The 14,830-nt window shown below is 39.0% G+C and overlaps 1 protein-coding gene across 1 annotated transcript in view; it reads right to left on the reverse strand.

Moving 5' to 3' along the window:
- The window catches only part of hsd17b4 (hydroxysteroid (17-beta) dehydrogenase 4), a 47,202-nt gene that overhangs the window by 11,828 nt on the left and 20,544 nt on the right, over nucleotides 1-14,830 (reverse strand). The window contains exons 12-15 of the mRNA XM_050051732.1: nucleotides 13,915-14,024; nucleotides 2,133-2,245; nucleotides 1,900-2,023; nucleotides 1,676-1,727 (exon numbers count right to left, since the gene is read on the reverse strand). Of these exons, the coding sequence (XP_049907689.1) occupies nucleotides 1,676-1,727; nucleotides 1,900-2,023; nucleotides 2,133-2,245; nucleotides 13,915-14,024 (399 nt within the window). The remainder of the gene's footprint in view (nucleotides 1-1,675; nucleotides 1,728-1,899; nucleotides 2,024-2,132; nucleotides 2,246-13,914; nucleotides 14,025-14,830) is intronic.

A 14,830-nucleotide genomic window follows, 5' to 3' on the forward strand; every position in this document is an offset into this window, starting at 1 on the left:
TGCACTGTCAGTCAAACACAAACTATTTGAGTTTAAGATTAAGACGGTAATTTATCAATGTTTTCTGATGTATCAAAGTGCCCCGAAACACCTCCAGCGGGAGGCATCCTGATCAGATGCTAAACCACCTAAACTGACCCCTTTCGACACGAAGGAGCAGCGGCTCTACTCTGAGCTCCTTACTCTATCTCTAAAGCTGAGCCACGCCACCCTTCTGAGGAAACTCATTTCGTCCGCTTGTATCCACGACCTCATTTTTTCAGTCACTACCCAGAGCTCGTGACCATAGGTGAGGGTTGGGATGTAGATGGACCAGTAAATCGAAAGCTTTGCCTTCCAGCTCAACTCCCTCCTCACCACGACGGTCCGGTGTAGCGGCAATCCATCTCACGCGAACAAGACCCTGAGATACTTGAGCACCCTCACTTGGGGCAGTAACTCTCTCCCAACCCGTTTATTAACCTTATAGAAAAAAATCTGCTCTATTTGTCTGTTTTTGAGTTTTTTCTAAATCTTAAATTAGTCATCTAGTCCAAATTTATACTTCCGTTAAAACGTCAGGGCAATTAGTCATTATGAACATCCCTATGACTGATACAACATACGACTGATAAAAAAAAAATTTCAGTTAGTGTACAAGTCAAGCCAGAAGTTATTAGGGGTGTAAATCACCAGCTTCATCACGATACGATATTATATTGATTTGTTTGGATGACGATACGATGTTTGCCGATATCACAAAGTCTGTCATGATACGATTTTGATTCGATTCGATTCGATTCAGGAGCCTGCGATCGATATGACGCGATATCATGTGCCCATCTAACACAATCATTTACATCAACTCACAAAAACAACTAGAATATGATTTGACCATTTTATTTCTGAGCTCTGTTTGCTGTTTGAGCAAAGGCGCGCTTGCCCAGAAATGGTGACACAGACGTGCTATGTGAATTTCAAAATAAATGTGTATCTTTAAGATGACGATATGGATCGATGTTTTCATTTTGCATTGATATAATCGGATCGTTGATCAATGAATCGATGTATCGATATAATCGGATCGTTGATCAATGAATCGATGTATCGATGTGGATCGATGTATCGTTACACCCCTAGAAGTTATGTCATTTCCGACTTCTATCTTTCTTTGAATTATAAAACAACACAATTTGGGAAACAGGTTTAAAATCTTTTTCATAATGCGGTGGACGATATGCAGATACTTTCTTGAAATATCCTCAAAATAACAGCGAGTGTTGTTAAACCACCTTCTGGGTTTTTAATTGATCATCAGGGATTATCTTTTAGAACAACAAAAGCTTGGCTCTGTGACTTGAATGTCATGATAATACATGAGAGGCACAAACTGGAGCCACACTGGACCATATGTAGTAATTTTCTCAGTATGGGCATGCTATATGAAATATAATCACAGATAAAAATCAATCATGGCTTAAGAGGTAAAATGGCCCCAAGTCTTAATTATCTATTAAACTCAGCCTGCTCCCTGTTACATGGCATACACACAGTAACATAAATCCAGGTAAAATGACTCATTCAGGCTCTAAAATTGCTTTAATTGTACTTTTAATGATGTAAAATCGACTGTAATTACATTAAGTTCTTATGTGCAATAAACTTCATGTGCTTTAACAGCAGAAGAATGAAATACCTGAGGTTGGCAAAGGTTTGTAAAGCTCCAGATACTGCTCTCCATGCAATACCTGACACAAAACATTAGAACAGCTGTGATATACAATATACCTGAAAGTCTCATTAGCACAACTAATGTGTGCAGGGCTGTGTGAAATATACCATATGGATACAATATGCATATGCACAACAATGTCACACACACAAACAGACTTTTTAGACATTACGTGTGTGTTTTCTGACCTGTGTGAAATCTATGTCGAGTCCAGGTATTGAGCTGAGCCCGCCTCCCATCATGGCTGCCTGGGCGGGAATGACCCCGAAGGTGGGGAGGCAGCTGAAGCTTTCATGACCTTCATACAGGAACCTATATGAAAACATTAACAGTGAAATGTCACACTTGCACAGGCCTGTGATGGTAAGCATGGGTAGATTTAAGTACCAAAGTAAAGTGAATCCTTTATTTCCCTACACACCTGAGATGGTCTGGGTCCTTGGTGGACATGCCGACCCCCAACGCGTAGAGGATACACTGGATGTGGTCGAAGTTGAACGTGATCGGTGGTAGTTTTTGTCCCACTGCCTCAGACTGAGAGGAGAGAGGATTTTAGTGTCAGCTTCTTGGACATAACAACATACTAAGGGCAGAATATGAAAGAGGTATCCTGTAATTTAGACAGGGCAAACGAATATGCAATTTTAAGGGTTTGCAGAAAAGTAATAAGGTTCACACCACGGTAGATTAGCTTCACAGCTCAACCCCTGAATACAAATGCGTTAATAAACACTGCACATACAGTCAGAGTGGATTAATCAATTATATAGGTGGAGCCCAGGCACTAAGTGAATAAACAATTAATCAATCTTTGTATATAGGGCACCTTTCTAATCAGTTATAAAGAGCTTTTTAGTGACACTAGCAGCGTGGCTCTAAGGATGGCAATGTCAGTCAGCCCGTTGTTCAACACTTTGATTCAGACTATAATATCTACGCAACTGTTACATGGATTGCCATGAAATTTTGTCATGGTCATCATACGCCTGCTGGCTTTGGTGATCCCCTGACCTTTCCTCTAGCGCCATGATCAGGTTAGTTTTCATTTCTCCCAGGAAATATCAAAACATCTACTGATTGGACTGGCACTAAATCTTGGACAACATTTATGGTTCCCAGATGATGAACCCTGATGAGTTTAGTGATCCCCTGTAGTGTTGTCAAAGATATTGATACATATCAGTTCTGAATATTTGAAATTTTCAATGCTAATTTTCTGCGGCTGCACTCTCTCACTTAGTTCACTTAGTTTTTCTCTGGGAATCAAAAATAGTGCTGAATATTGCCATTTTTCAATTTAATTTAATTCATTTTATTTTATTTCATTTTATATTATATTATATCAGATTTTTATTTTATTTTATTTTAAATTAAATTTTCAAAAGTTAGAAATTAAAGTATCGCACACGGTAAACATTACACCTGCTTAGCATTGTCATAGTTAACATGTTAGCATGCCAACATTTGCATTTAGCTCAAAGTACAGCAATGTCTGAATACCATGAATGTACTGAGATAAAGTAAAAACCTCCTGCATGGCTGTAGACTCTTACATTTCTTAGGAGATGATAAAAAGAGTAAACGCAATAAAGGAACCTGTAGGAATAGTAGAAATATTTTTCAAAACAAGTTTAAGTGTACTAAAGGCAACAAAAATGTGTTCAAAGGCTAAAGTTAATTGAGGCGTGCTATAGAGCCGACATGCCACACCCAAGTCCAACTGTACGATCAGGTTAAAATAATTATCAGATTGAACATGGGTGTAAAGTTTGTTGTGTAGTTGTTGTAGTGTTTGTGTATCTTTAAGTCCTCAAATGTGTCCGTAAAATGAATATTAATGCACAAAATCAAAAATGGTTGACCTCCTGTCAGGAGACCAAAAAAAAAAATCATAAAGTTTTAATACGTTCTTAAAGATGAGAGTAATGATTTTTACCAAATATCTTGGACATCAAAGGAACTTTATCCCAACCCTGCCGTGCATTTTGGGGCACCAGTCACCACAGAACTTTGCAATTTTTGCCAGTTCTTAAGTGTGTGCCACTTTTCGTGAGTTTTCCAGCATCCCAGGCCCCTCAAAAATGTGATTGCACAGCAGAAAAATAGTTTCTTGCTCACAACCCCAGTATATTGCTGAACTTCTCTGCCCCTACTCCAACTCCCAGTCTCTTAGATCCTCAGAACAATGTCTTTTAACTGTCCTGCGATCAAGGCTGGTGGGTAAGGATGATCATGCCTTTGCAGTAGCTGCTCAAAAGCTCTGTCATAATCTTCTACTCTCAATCAAATCCTCCCTCTCCACTGACACTTTTAAGACAAATCTTAAGATGTACATGTTTTCAATGGCCTAGGGTTGTTTGTAGTGGTTTTGATATTTTAGTATTTCAACATCTTTTTTTTTTTACATGTGCAATTGTTCTACCCAGTGTTATTCTGTTTTATATTTGTGTTCATGTTATATTGCTATATACGTGTGTGTGTCATTCTCTTAATGTGTACAGCACTTGGGTCAACTGCAGTTGTTTTTAAATGTGCTACAAAAAAACTTGAACATCAGCAGTAATGTATTTGAGGACCTGTGGGATCTCACAGAGTTAAAAGGAATCAGCAGTTCAGAAATGTCCTCCTGGGCCGGACCAGGCAGAGCTTTGTATGTGATCAGCACAATTTTAAAACAGATCCTAGAGTTGACTTGTGGCCAGGGCAGGGAGGCCAGAAAATGGAGCGCTGTTCGATTTGTGCTTGCACTTCTGTTAACGAGCAGCCTGAAAATGGACTGAACAGAGCATCGCAGTAATCAAGTGTTAATGACACAAAGTCACGAGTGCCTTTAAAAGCTCAGGGAGGTGGAGCCCTTGGTTGTATTGTAAATGTTTTAAAAGCCTTATTAATCCCAGCCTGAGAACCTCTGGCAGAGCTTTCTGATACTTCAAGACTCAAACTGATCATGAATTTTCCATCACAGCTCCTGCGGGATTTGGAGAAACCTGCACCAACGAAACTCATTACAAAATAAAGACCATCTTTTTAAATTCTTAACATTCACTTCTACAATTAATTGAATATTTAGTATCTGCCTTTGATATCTTATTTATTTCTTTTAATGATTTTTTTTCTATTTCTTTTCTATGTGATGTGTTAAAGCACTGTGTAAACATCGTTTTTTGCAATACAATAGTAAGGAGTTTGAAAATACTAAATAGTCATGAGTTGATTTTTCATATTTTATTTATTTAGTTAACTGTTCAAATATATTTTCTGCAGGTTTTATCTGGTACTAAATAACTTGGATAACTTGATAACTTAAATTTAGCATGACTTACTCAACTGTAACTAAAAGAAAACTATCTATAAAACCATCTCGGTTCATCTTTCCACTGTTCCATCAATCACCAACTCTGGTTTGGTGAACCCCATAATTCAACGATATGCTGGCTCTATGTGTTCAAATTTAGGGCTCCTCCCCTTACAGTCGACCAAACGTTAGTGGACCAGAAAGGTCATTAGTCAGCAAGATTTCATTTGTCGCTTAGTCACATAAAAATTATAAAAGTCTTATTAGGAGCTGCACCTTGTCAAAATAAATCAATCCTATATGACGCAACCATGTGGGAATTTAATTTGAAAGGACAGACACAAGAAGAGGCCACACTCAGCAGTCAGACGGGATGTTACAAACCAATCACAGCCGACAGATATCTTTCCCTTCTCCTGTAAATATTCAGTCTGATAAATACGGAAAACTTGATCATGTTAGTGCAGGGCTACCCAGAGCTTGACATCTGTCCCACGGACGATAGGTCTACACACTTTTAAGCTGGCACAGTAAAGAAACATGGAAGTAGCTACATGCCCATTAGCCCACAGCGTCATTAACAGGCGGCTCATTCAGTGTGTGACGTGCACTTGTAGATAAAATATAGTCCGATATTAATGAAGGTTCATTAGTACGGTTTTGTATTTCTCTATAATGTAGCACAGTGTTAACAATGTTACTGATACTATTCTTTCTCACACCTTCAACTCAAACCGTTGTGTTGCCCCGCCCAAAATATATCATTTGATAATTAAATCAATATCATAAACATGGGGGCGACTAGTCGACTAATGGCCCTAAATGACGACTATTGGTCAACTAGGAAAATTCTTAGTTGGGGGCAGCGCTATTAAAATTACCGATCATTTCAATGGAGTCTGGTTGGTTTGGCGATGACGGGGCTGTTTCTGTTAAACAAAAAGGATCTTACTCTTTAACAAAAAGGTCTATCTCTGAAAGTATACTTTCAGTAAGTTATCAGACACTTAAAATAACAATCTAAACCTGTCAGTGGCAAAAACAAGCACTTTTAATAGACATAAATCGACGGTGTGGACATTGCAGCCTGTTTTGCCGCAGCCTTGCTTAATAATGGACCAGTTTCATAAATTCTTGTTCCCATTAGAGTCATTAGACACAAAAACCTGGGAAAATAGAGTCCAGGTTGAAAAATCCTAACCTTATCCTTTAAGTGGCCGGGCCAAATGGAGAAGGAAAAGGGGTGAAAAGGAAGATGAGTTTTCAAGGATATTAAATCCACCCCTACAAGCCACACTTCAGCTGGCTCCTTTACATCAAATAGTGTTATTAAATCAGAGAAATCATCTATAAAGAGATATTTCTGATCCTCAAACCTAACTGACTCTCATTCAAATATCCGGTGAAGCACACAATATACATACATCTATGAGAACATTACAAAGTAGTCCTGCGGTTAGTCATTTTTCATATTAACAACCACTGTGCTGAGCCATTGTTCAAAACAATATTGCCTCTGAATAACACCACCTCTCAGCAGGTCGAAAATCACTGTAAAGCCTCTTTTTAATTAAAAGATGTGGGAGATATTCTGTTTTCGGAACAATTCCAACATCCCTGAAACTGGGGATTTAATATTATACGCTCTCGCACACACACACACAGATCTAAGCTACAGTGGAGAAGCTAGAACAAAAAAACATGTGGGTGTAACGTCAAGTTAGTCAGTTACTTGGGGAGATGAGGAAGAAAATCTTTTTATTAAGATTAAAAACTGTCTTGTAGCAAAAGTGATTTCTTTTTTGGGGCGTCCTGGTGGACTTGTGATTCAAGAGGCTGAACATGTAACTGCGACATCCACAGATCGAGTCCAAGGGGACGTTACATCTTTCCATTGCTTGTTTCGTTTGACCAATAGTCCAAAAGCAAAATATATTACCATCACATAATGCAGGCCTTACACCAAATGACTTTTCAAGCAGTTTCATTGTTGCAGACAAATTTTAAATTTGTTGGAATAAAGTCATGAGTACTACCTCAGGTAGTGCATGCTCCCGTGATGTCAAATTGTTTTGTGTAAGATGTGATAAAACTCAGTCCAAGCTGTCTTAACACACATACTGTAATACTCTTCTGTGATCCAGCTAACATCACCATCTGCCCGCTTGACTGCCTGCTTTTTTTTTTAACTGCGTCTTGTAAGGTGTCCTTGAGTGCTTTGAAAGGCGCCTATAAATAAAATGCATTATTAAAACTTCCATTAATAGCCCGGGCTACTATTTGCTTCAATCACTGAAATCAACAGGCCTATATTTGGGACAGGCATTTAATTCCTTTCACTCTAAACTGTTGCTCAGCAAATATGGGAAATAAAATCAAACTGTTTATTCAAACCAGTATGAATATTAATTGTTTGAAAATTAAGCTTCAGATAATATATCAGTTATGAATCATTCATTAGATTTAGCTCCGACAGACAGAGCACAGAGACTTGTTACGGCACTAAAGATTACGGCACCCTGCATACCAACACAACCCCACTTTATCCTGTTAAAACAATATTCACAACTTTATGAAAAACCCTTTTGATTCTTTTGATCTGAGGACCCTTACGGACTTAAATAACATAAATAATTTACAGGGTAACTGAGGAATGGACACATGATTTGAGGTAGACAACAACCCACTTTTATACATCCGAAGAACTTCTATTAAAAAAATAAACTGCTTCGCATCCAGACCAGGCCTCTAATTGAGACAGGCCTTTATTTGTCAAAATGTGTAGCCACACCAGGCTAGTAAAAGGGACTGGGTGTTTAATTGGGACTAGACTTTAAATTGAAGTTTTACAGTATCCTAAGTTTTTTAGTTTTGTCTCATAAAATACTTATGTTCGATGACGTGAACGCTGTCGACAACCATTAAGTGTGCGCTCTCCAGCAACAAAAAGCAGCCAAGTGGGTAGACAGTCAACATGGAGGGGACTCTGAGGAGGCGCAAAACCGTGAACAAGTCCTGGTTCTTTTGGACTGTGGAAAACTGGTGGAGTTGTGGAGTGAACAATAGTTCATGCTTAACTTGACGTGTATCTGATCAAAATCTCCTCCTTCTAAAATAACACAGCTAACCAACAAAGGCTGGCAGCGAGTTGAGGCAACAAATCCAAAGACTGCACATAAACACAGTTTATATTTAAAGATTATATTGATGCTGATCTGACAAGAATACTGTCAACATATAACGCCTTTTATCTTGTGTGTGACTAAGACTTACATTGTCTTTAGATGAGGGAGGGCGTCAGTGTTTAGTCTTTTAAAACTATTTTCAAAGTCCTCCAGCATATGGTAGACAAAAGACAGAGATAGGCTGCATATCCTCACAGTTCAGAAGCTTAAACTGAGGATTGTTGGGGGGGTTCAGGAAAAATGACAAACAGATGCCAATTAATTGATAATTCTAGTTATCAAATAATTGTTGTAGCTCTACTTGAACATTACTGATGTTTTCCATTGTCTTTGTATTTGTTACTGAAACATATCTTGCTGTATTTTTGATATCAGACATACAGCAAAGTCTTGTAATCTCATTTGGAAGTGGACCAAATAGGTCAATATGACACAGGAATAAAAATTAACTGACTAATGAACTCATTATATTGCACACATAAATGTATTTGCATTAACGTTACACCAAGAGAATACAACTGCACATGACGTGACTGCACAGAGCAAAACTAACCTTGGAAGAGCTAATGTGATAATTAGCATGGCATGAAATAAATATAAGCACAGCAGTTGCACAGTGTGCTGTAATTTAAGTAATACATTCACCATACTACGATAAGGACAAAGACACACATGCGACTAACACAATATGTGTGTGGCACTGCACAAATGCACAAAACACACACACACACACACACATTTAGCACAAAGCTAAGTCAGCTGAGGACACAATGGTGATGTTTGTCTTAAGGGTACATTGTGACTCTGTCCTAAATCCCCAGTCCAGACAGACAAAACACAGCACACACACACACACACACCCCCCTGCCAGAGACACAGCGGAGACTAGAGAGGATACCCGAGACAGAGTGTACATCATTTAACATTTCAGGTCCTGAATCATGATATCATTAAAGCAGGATAGTGAGTAATATTAACACCTCACAGGATATAAAAGAGAGTTCATCACAAGTGAGTCATGTTGCATTCTAAAAAGTTCATGTCTGGTTTCTACCATACACCAACTGAAAGACTAACAATTAGAAGAAGAGGACAATTACCTGCTCTATTTAAACACAGGCTCAATCGCACATTAGTGTGGAGCTGGCAGGACAACATCCGTTTAATGTCCGATCCAACCGATTTGGACGTTTGCGTTCTCACATACAGCTTCTCTGGGTAATGTCTGGATAATTCCAGGCTTGCAGTGTGTATGTGAAAGGGGCTTCAAATATAAAATGGGTACTGATATGAAAGTAGAGTTAACCATGCAGCATTATTGAAGTCTTGTTGCATTTAAAACAGAAGTGACAGCAGAGAGTATAACAATTATGTGGATCACTTTAGACCGTTTCAAACTTGACAACATAAACCTTCTAAATGGCTCCATTTGTATTTTCTGCTGAAATATTTGGCAACATGTTTTATGTGAACGACATCTGCTGACAAGAAGTAAACATGGACCCAAGCCTTTGCCTGGCAATTAAGTCCTAGTGAAAATGCTCATGTCACGTACATAAAAATCAAACCGGGCTGAGCAAATGCTGCCTCAGTTAGTTAGTTTTTAGCCCCCTAAAAAAGGCCCACTGAAACAAAAAATCGTATCAGTTTAAGTGCACGCCCTATTCAGAATATTTTCACTGCTTGTGAATGAAAGCCGTTATATAAAAGCCAACAGACTCCATTGGTAAAAACAGTAATTTGACTTCGCAGAACACAAGTTGCTGGTCTATTGCTGCCTCAATAGACCTTTTTCACAGCAGACATTTTGCCTCGTCATTGTAGGAAAAGCACAGGTGTATTAAATGGCATCAATGATGGCTGCATTCCACTCATGACAGGCTTTGACATTGTGCATGCTGGCACACTGGAATAGCTTACTGGGACACTAATTGGAACTCAGCCACTGTTAATGTTATCAGTTTCACCTGTGCTTTTCCTCCGATGACTAGTCAAAATGTCTGCTGTGAAAAAGGTCTATTGGTAAGTGTGGGTAAAGGTAAAGTGGAGCTAATACTCAAATACAGCGTACATTTACACTGATATTGATTTTTTTAGGTGGCTAAATACATCTTGCTGCAGCCTCGTACACAGCAGTAGGCCTACAGTGCTTTGCATCCGTGCTGGTAGAGTTGCTTTGTCAAAGATCAAAGCAAAGCAACATACTATATAAAATAAGCACAGCAGAAATGTCAGATAAGTCGCACCACTGAGTTTAAGTATCCATGCATCCATGCATCCATTTTCGTAACCGCTTATCCTCTTGAGGGTCGTGGGGGGGTTGGAGCCTATCCCAGCTGACATTGGGCAAGAGGCAGGGTACACCCTTGACAGGTCACCAGATGTGTTTAACTATATATGTTTAAATGTTACAGTTACGGCCGAAAATGACAACAGAAATCAACAAGTTTGCTGATTTGACATATCTCTACAACTATAATCGACTGCCTGTTGTCTACCAAGGATAATATATTTTATATTTTCCTTGTTACTTACAAGGAGGTGATTGTTGTTAGTGCAACGTCACGACGATTCAGTCTATATTGTTCACATTTCAACACATTTTGTAACTGCTTTGTGCTTCAATTTTATGCCTGACACCTGTTCGTGTTAAATGCTATTTCTAGTTTGTTTTATTCTATTTCATTTAATACTTTTTTTGTTTCTGCATGTCTCCAGGTTGGATTGGGTCTCTGTCTTTTGTTTTGGTTTTCTTTATTGTTTGTTTCATTTTGTGAATATTTGGACGTGTGTTATGTGTCTGTTGATGTATGACATTATAAAACCAACCAAACTATCACATTTGATGGTATCGAAGTACCTAAGCTACAAAAAAACAGATCTCCAATCTAATTTTCAACCCAAGGCTAATGTATTGTCAAATGTGTTAGTATGTATTAAGTGATTTTTTTCCCCGTACCAGCACTGTGTGGTAGTTTTTTTTTAAAGTACTGAGTATTGTTTTTTTATGTTAGGTTTTTTTCAAAGTTTAAAACTCTGGTGCATCAAAACCACAAAGCTGCTCTTAAGCCTTTACTGTGCACAATTTTAAAAAACAGCCCAGTAATATTTTTAAATAATAATTGCCTGGTGCTGATACATGTTCCACCAGCCCCCTCACCGCACTAAACGAAGCATTCATCCTGATTAAACTTTCATTCATTTAATTGTGATGATTCTGATGCTTAATCAGCCGTTCAGGATAACAGTTTGTAAATATTTGTGGGATTCAGACCGAGTAAGGAAAGGGTTCAGTCATCTGTTTGAGTAACATTACAAATACAGATTAATCTTTTGACACAGACTCACAGCTGCATGCTACAACCAGCTTAGCAGAAAATGGTGGCTGTTTCTGTGGATAATTATTTCATGCGATACAATTATTCTTGCGGCTTAATGTTTTATTCAAGCAACCCTGTGATTCAATGATAGGGAGCACAGTGAAGTGAAGGAGCGCCCATCCAGGGAGCTGCCGCTGCCCTACTGTGCTCCGACGTCTTTTGTACATCGCTTTTTAAAAGCTAATCTGAGTTGGCACTTGTCTCCTGTAAATTTGAAACGGTGGTGCGCCAGACAATCAAAGTACTTATGTATGTTGTAGGAGCTTTGCTGTGGAGGTTATCATTGTCCCCGACTAAGTACAGTGTGGTGGCATTAAAGAGACATGAGTTGCCATGTTTGAACCAGTCTGAGATTCTGCAGCTCCACACTTTCAAAAGGCATAATCAGCCAACCATTACGATGCTAGCTACAGTCTCAGTGGGAGGAATGATGGAGAATGAGCAGCTGAGGTGGAGAGAAACAATGGTGCAAAGAACTGCAGAGGCCAGAAAATAATGAAGCAAAGGGCAAAAGTAGGAGGAGGACATATGTAGGATACAGTGAGTGAGAAAGAAAACATTGTAGATATAAAAGAGTCTGATGCATGAGAATTACAATGAGGTCACAATAATGTTTATTTAAAGTAGGAATTCCTTTTTTTGTGTATCCCAGTCTGATACATGCAAACCAGACGCATCAACACCAGGGTTTCTGCAGAGTTTACCAAGTTAAATTTAAGACCTTATAAGGCTCTTTTGAAAACCATACCAGCCAAGGTATGAAAGCATGTTGGAAAACCAGTAGGAAGGTTACAGCCTAGAATTATCTATTCACATTTTCTCAGTACTGCTCAGCAGTACATTACAATAATTCCTAATGATAGAATTACCACACTATGCAACCTGGACCTGCATAAGCAGCAGAAAATTGATGGGTGAATTAACCATATGAAAGTGGAAACATGCTGAAAACTTGTGCATGATGACTCGATATGTTTCCTAGCTACTGTAGCTAGTAGGGTTGTCACTTTTTATACGAAATTCAACCATTTGTTCAAACTTAGTAAATCGTCAATCTATCAGCAAGTCTATTCAAAGAATGCTGGGACACAGTCTATGACCCCATGGACAATATGGGGTATCCTTGCACAATGTAACTGAAGCTGCAGTGTTGGAGGTTTACAGCAGACTGCATTAGGAATAAAGGGATAGTGTACACTAAGGTGTTCTTTAGGGGCGCTCTTTTTAACCTCTTTAGGTGTGCTCAGCCTGACAGAACATTTTAGGTATGCTCGCATGAATGGCAGCTGATATACAATAGAACATTTTCATGTTGAAAGCATTTGTTTACAGTCTTTTATTAAGGACCTTTTCAATGATTGCAGGATTATAATTCTCACCCACATCTTTTTAAATATATTTCAACCCACGGCCGACTGCGGACGCCTCAGTGAAACGAATCAATCATCCCCATGTTCTTTGACAGTGCGCCAGATTTCACAGTGATATGACGCAATGTGACACTGACTTCTCCTCTCTTTAACCTCCTTGCCAATCAGTAAACAAAGTTTATGGAGGACACTGGCGAGCAAAGCCGCCCTGAGTGGACAATAATGACACCAAAGCATCTGAGAAGCAGTGTGGAAGCATTTTGGGTTCTACACTGTAGATGGAAAAACAACTACAAAGGACTAGGCTGTTTGTCTACTTCATACAAAGCAGCTATCTCACTCTACAATGACAACGAATCTGCTATAGTTACATTTGCCACCATAGTGTGAGTGCCTACTATTCGGCACACCAAGCTTAAGCAGGTCCCTCACCAGAAGCTCTTAAAATGTCATCACCACTAAGATAGCAAGATTTACATGCAAAAATATGCAGCCCAATGGTATTCTTTCAGGAGAGGGTTCAGGATCTCATGATGGAAGTGCAGGTATGGAGCAACTATATGACACCACACATAAAGATGTTAACTATACTAAAAGGATAAAACACTAGCTGTTACCACAAGTGGAATCACTGGCCATATATGTTTATGAGACAGTGACAGCTCACTGTATTTAAGTCATGGGGACCTGACAATTAAATTCTGTGCACTAAGGAGCCGATAGGAAGCCACGCAGCTGTCCATATTGCAAGGATTAATTCATATTAAGTGTATAATGCCTCCCAACAGCCTACAATTGGATACAAATTCATTTTCTAACTAACGTTGCTGCCCAAAGCAGGCAAGCGATGACTTTTTAATACCCTTTGTCTGAGGAAACTGAATTCAATGATTTTTAAGACTTTTCAAAACCTGCAGATACCCTGTCCATTACTGTCAGAGAAAGAAAAGCAGCAATAGTCGTCTCTACTCACAGGATTGATCGAAGATGCAGAAGATGCAGCAGCTACAGCTGTTGGATTTGCACCGATGTCTCCCTCCGAGTCCAACTGAGGCAGCACACTCACGATTGACTGGAGAGACTCTACACAAAGGTGAGAGATGACAGATGAGAAGTACACCAGAACAAGACAACAATATACAGGAAGATGGAGTGAAGGAGGAAACAATTCGCCATCAGTGCTACCTGAAATGTGAATCTCTGATGCCATAGACCATGTAGAATGACAAAGACACTTGTATATTATATAGATAGTTTTTACCTCTAAAGCTTTTTGACAATCCACCCATCAGCTGATTTTACCTCAGCAACCATTCTTCATGTGGTTTAACTAATCCATGCTAACATTGTGTTAGCCAGCTAAAATGATCATATCAATTCTCATCTATCTTACTTTATTCCACGGAATTATTACCTTTGCCCAGAAGGTCATGTGTTCAGTTCATTTTGGGAGTTTGTCTGTTTGTTTGTCAGCAGAATTATTGAGAAACTACTGGCCATATTGGAGGAAGGGTGGAGCATGAGCCAAGAAAGGGCACATGAAATTGTGGAGTGGATCCGAATCATGGGGTGAACACGCTGATTATTTTTCACTTTGCAATATACGACATTCAACAGCACCTTGGATGTCAACAGCAGACATGCATGTGGCTGAGCTGAAATGGTGGCAGTTTCCAGTGCAGTTCTAACTACAGCAATATTGTATTATATATTGCACCTTGATATTGCAAGATTCGGCATTTGGTGTTGGCAGAGCTCTTCGCTCTCTGAGTGCCCTTCTACTTTGTTAAGTTACAGTGCACTGAACGAACAAAGTGCACTCTCATCTTAAAATAAAGGAGGTATAGACAGAGAGCTGAAACCATGGTTAGCTGATATGATTAAGAGAC

This window comes from Epinephelus moara, chromosome 8 (assembly GCF_006386435.1).
Source record: "Epinephelus moara isolate mb chromosome 8, YSFRI_EMoa_1.0, whole genome shotgun sequence".
In the NCBI taxonomy this organism is placed as follows: Eukaryota; Metazoa; Chordata; class Actinopteri; order Perciformes; family Serranidae; genus Epinephelus; species Epinephelus moara.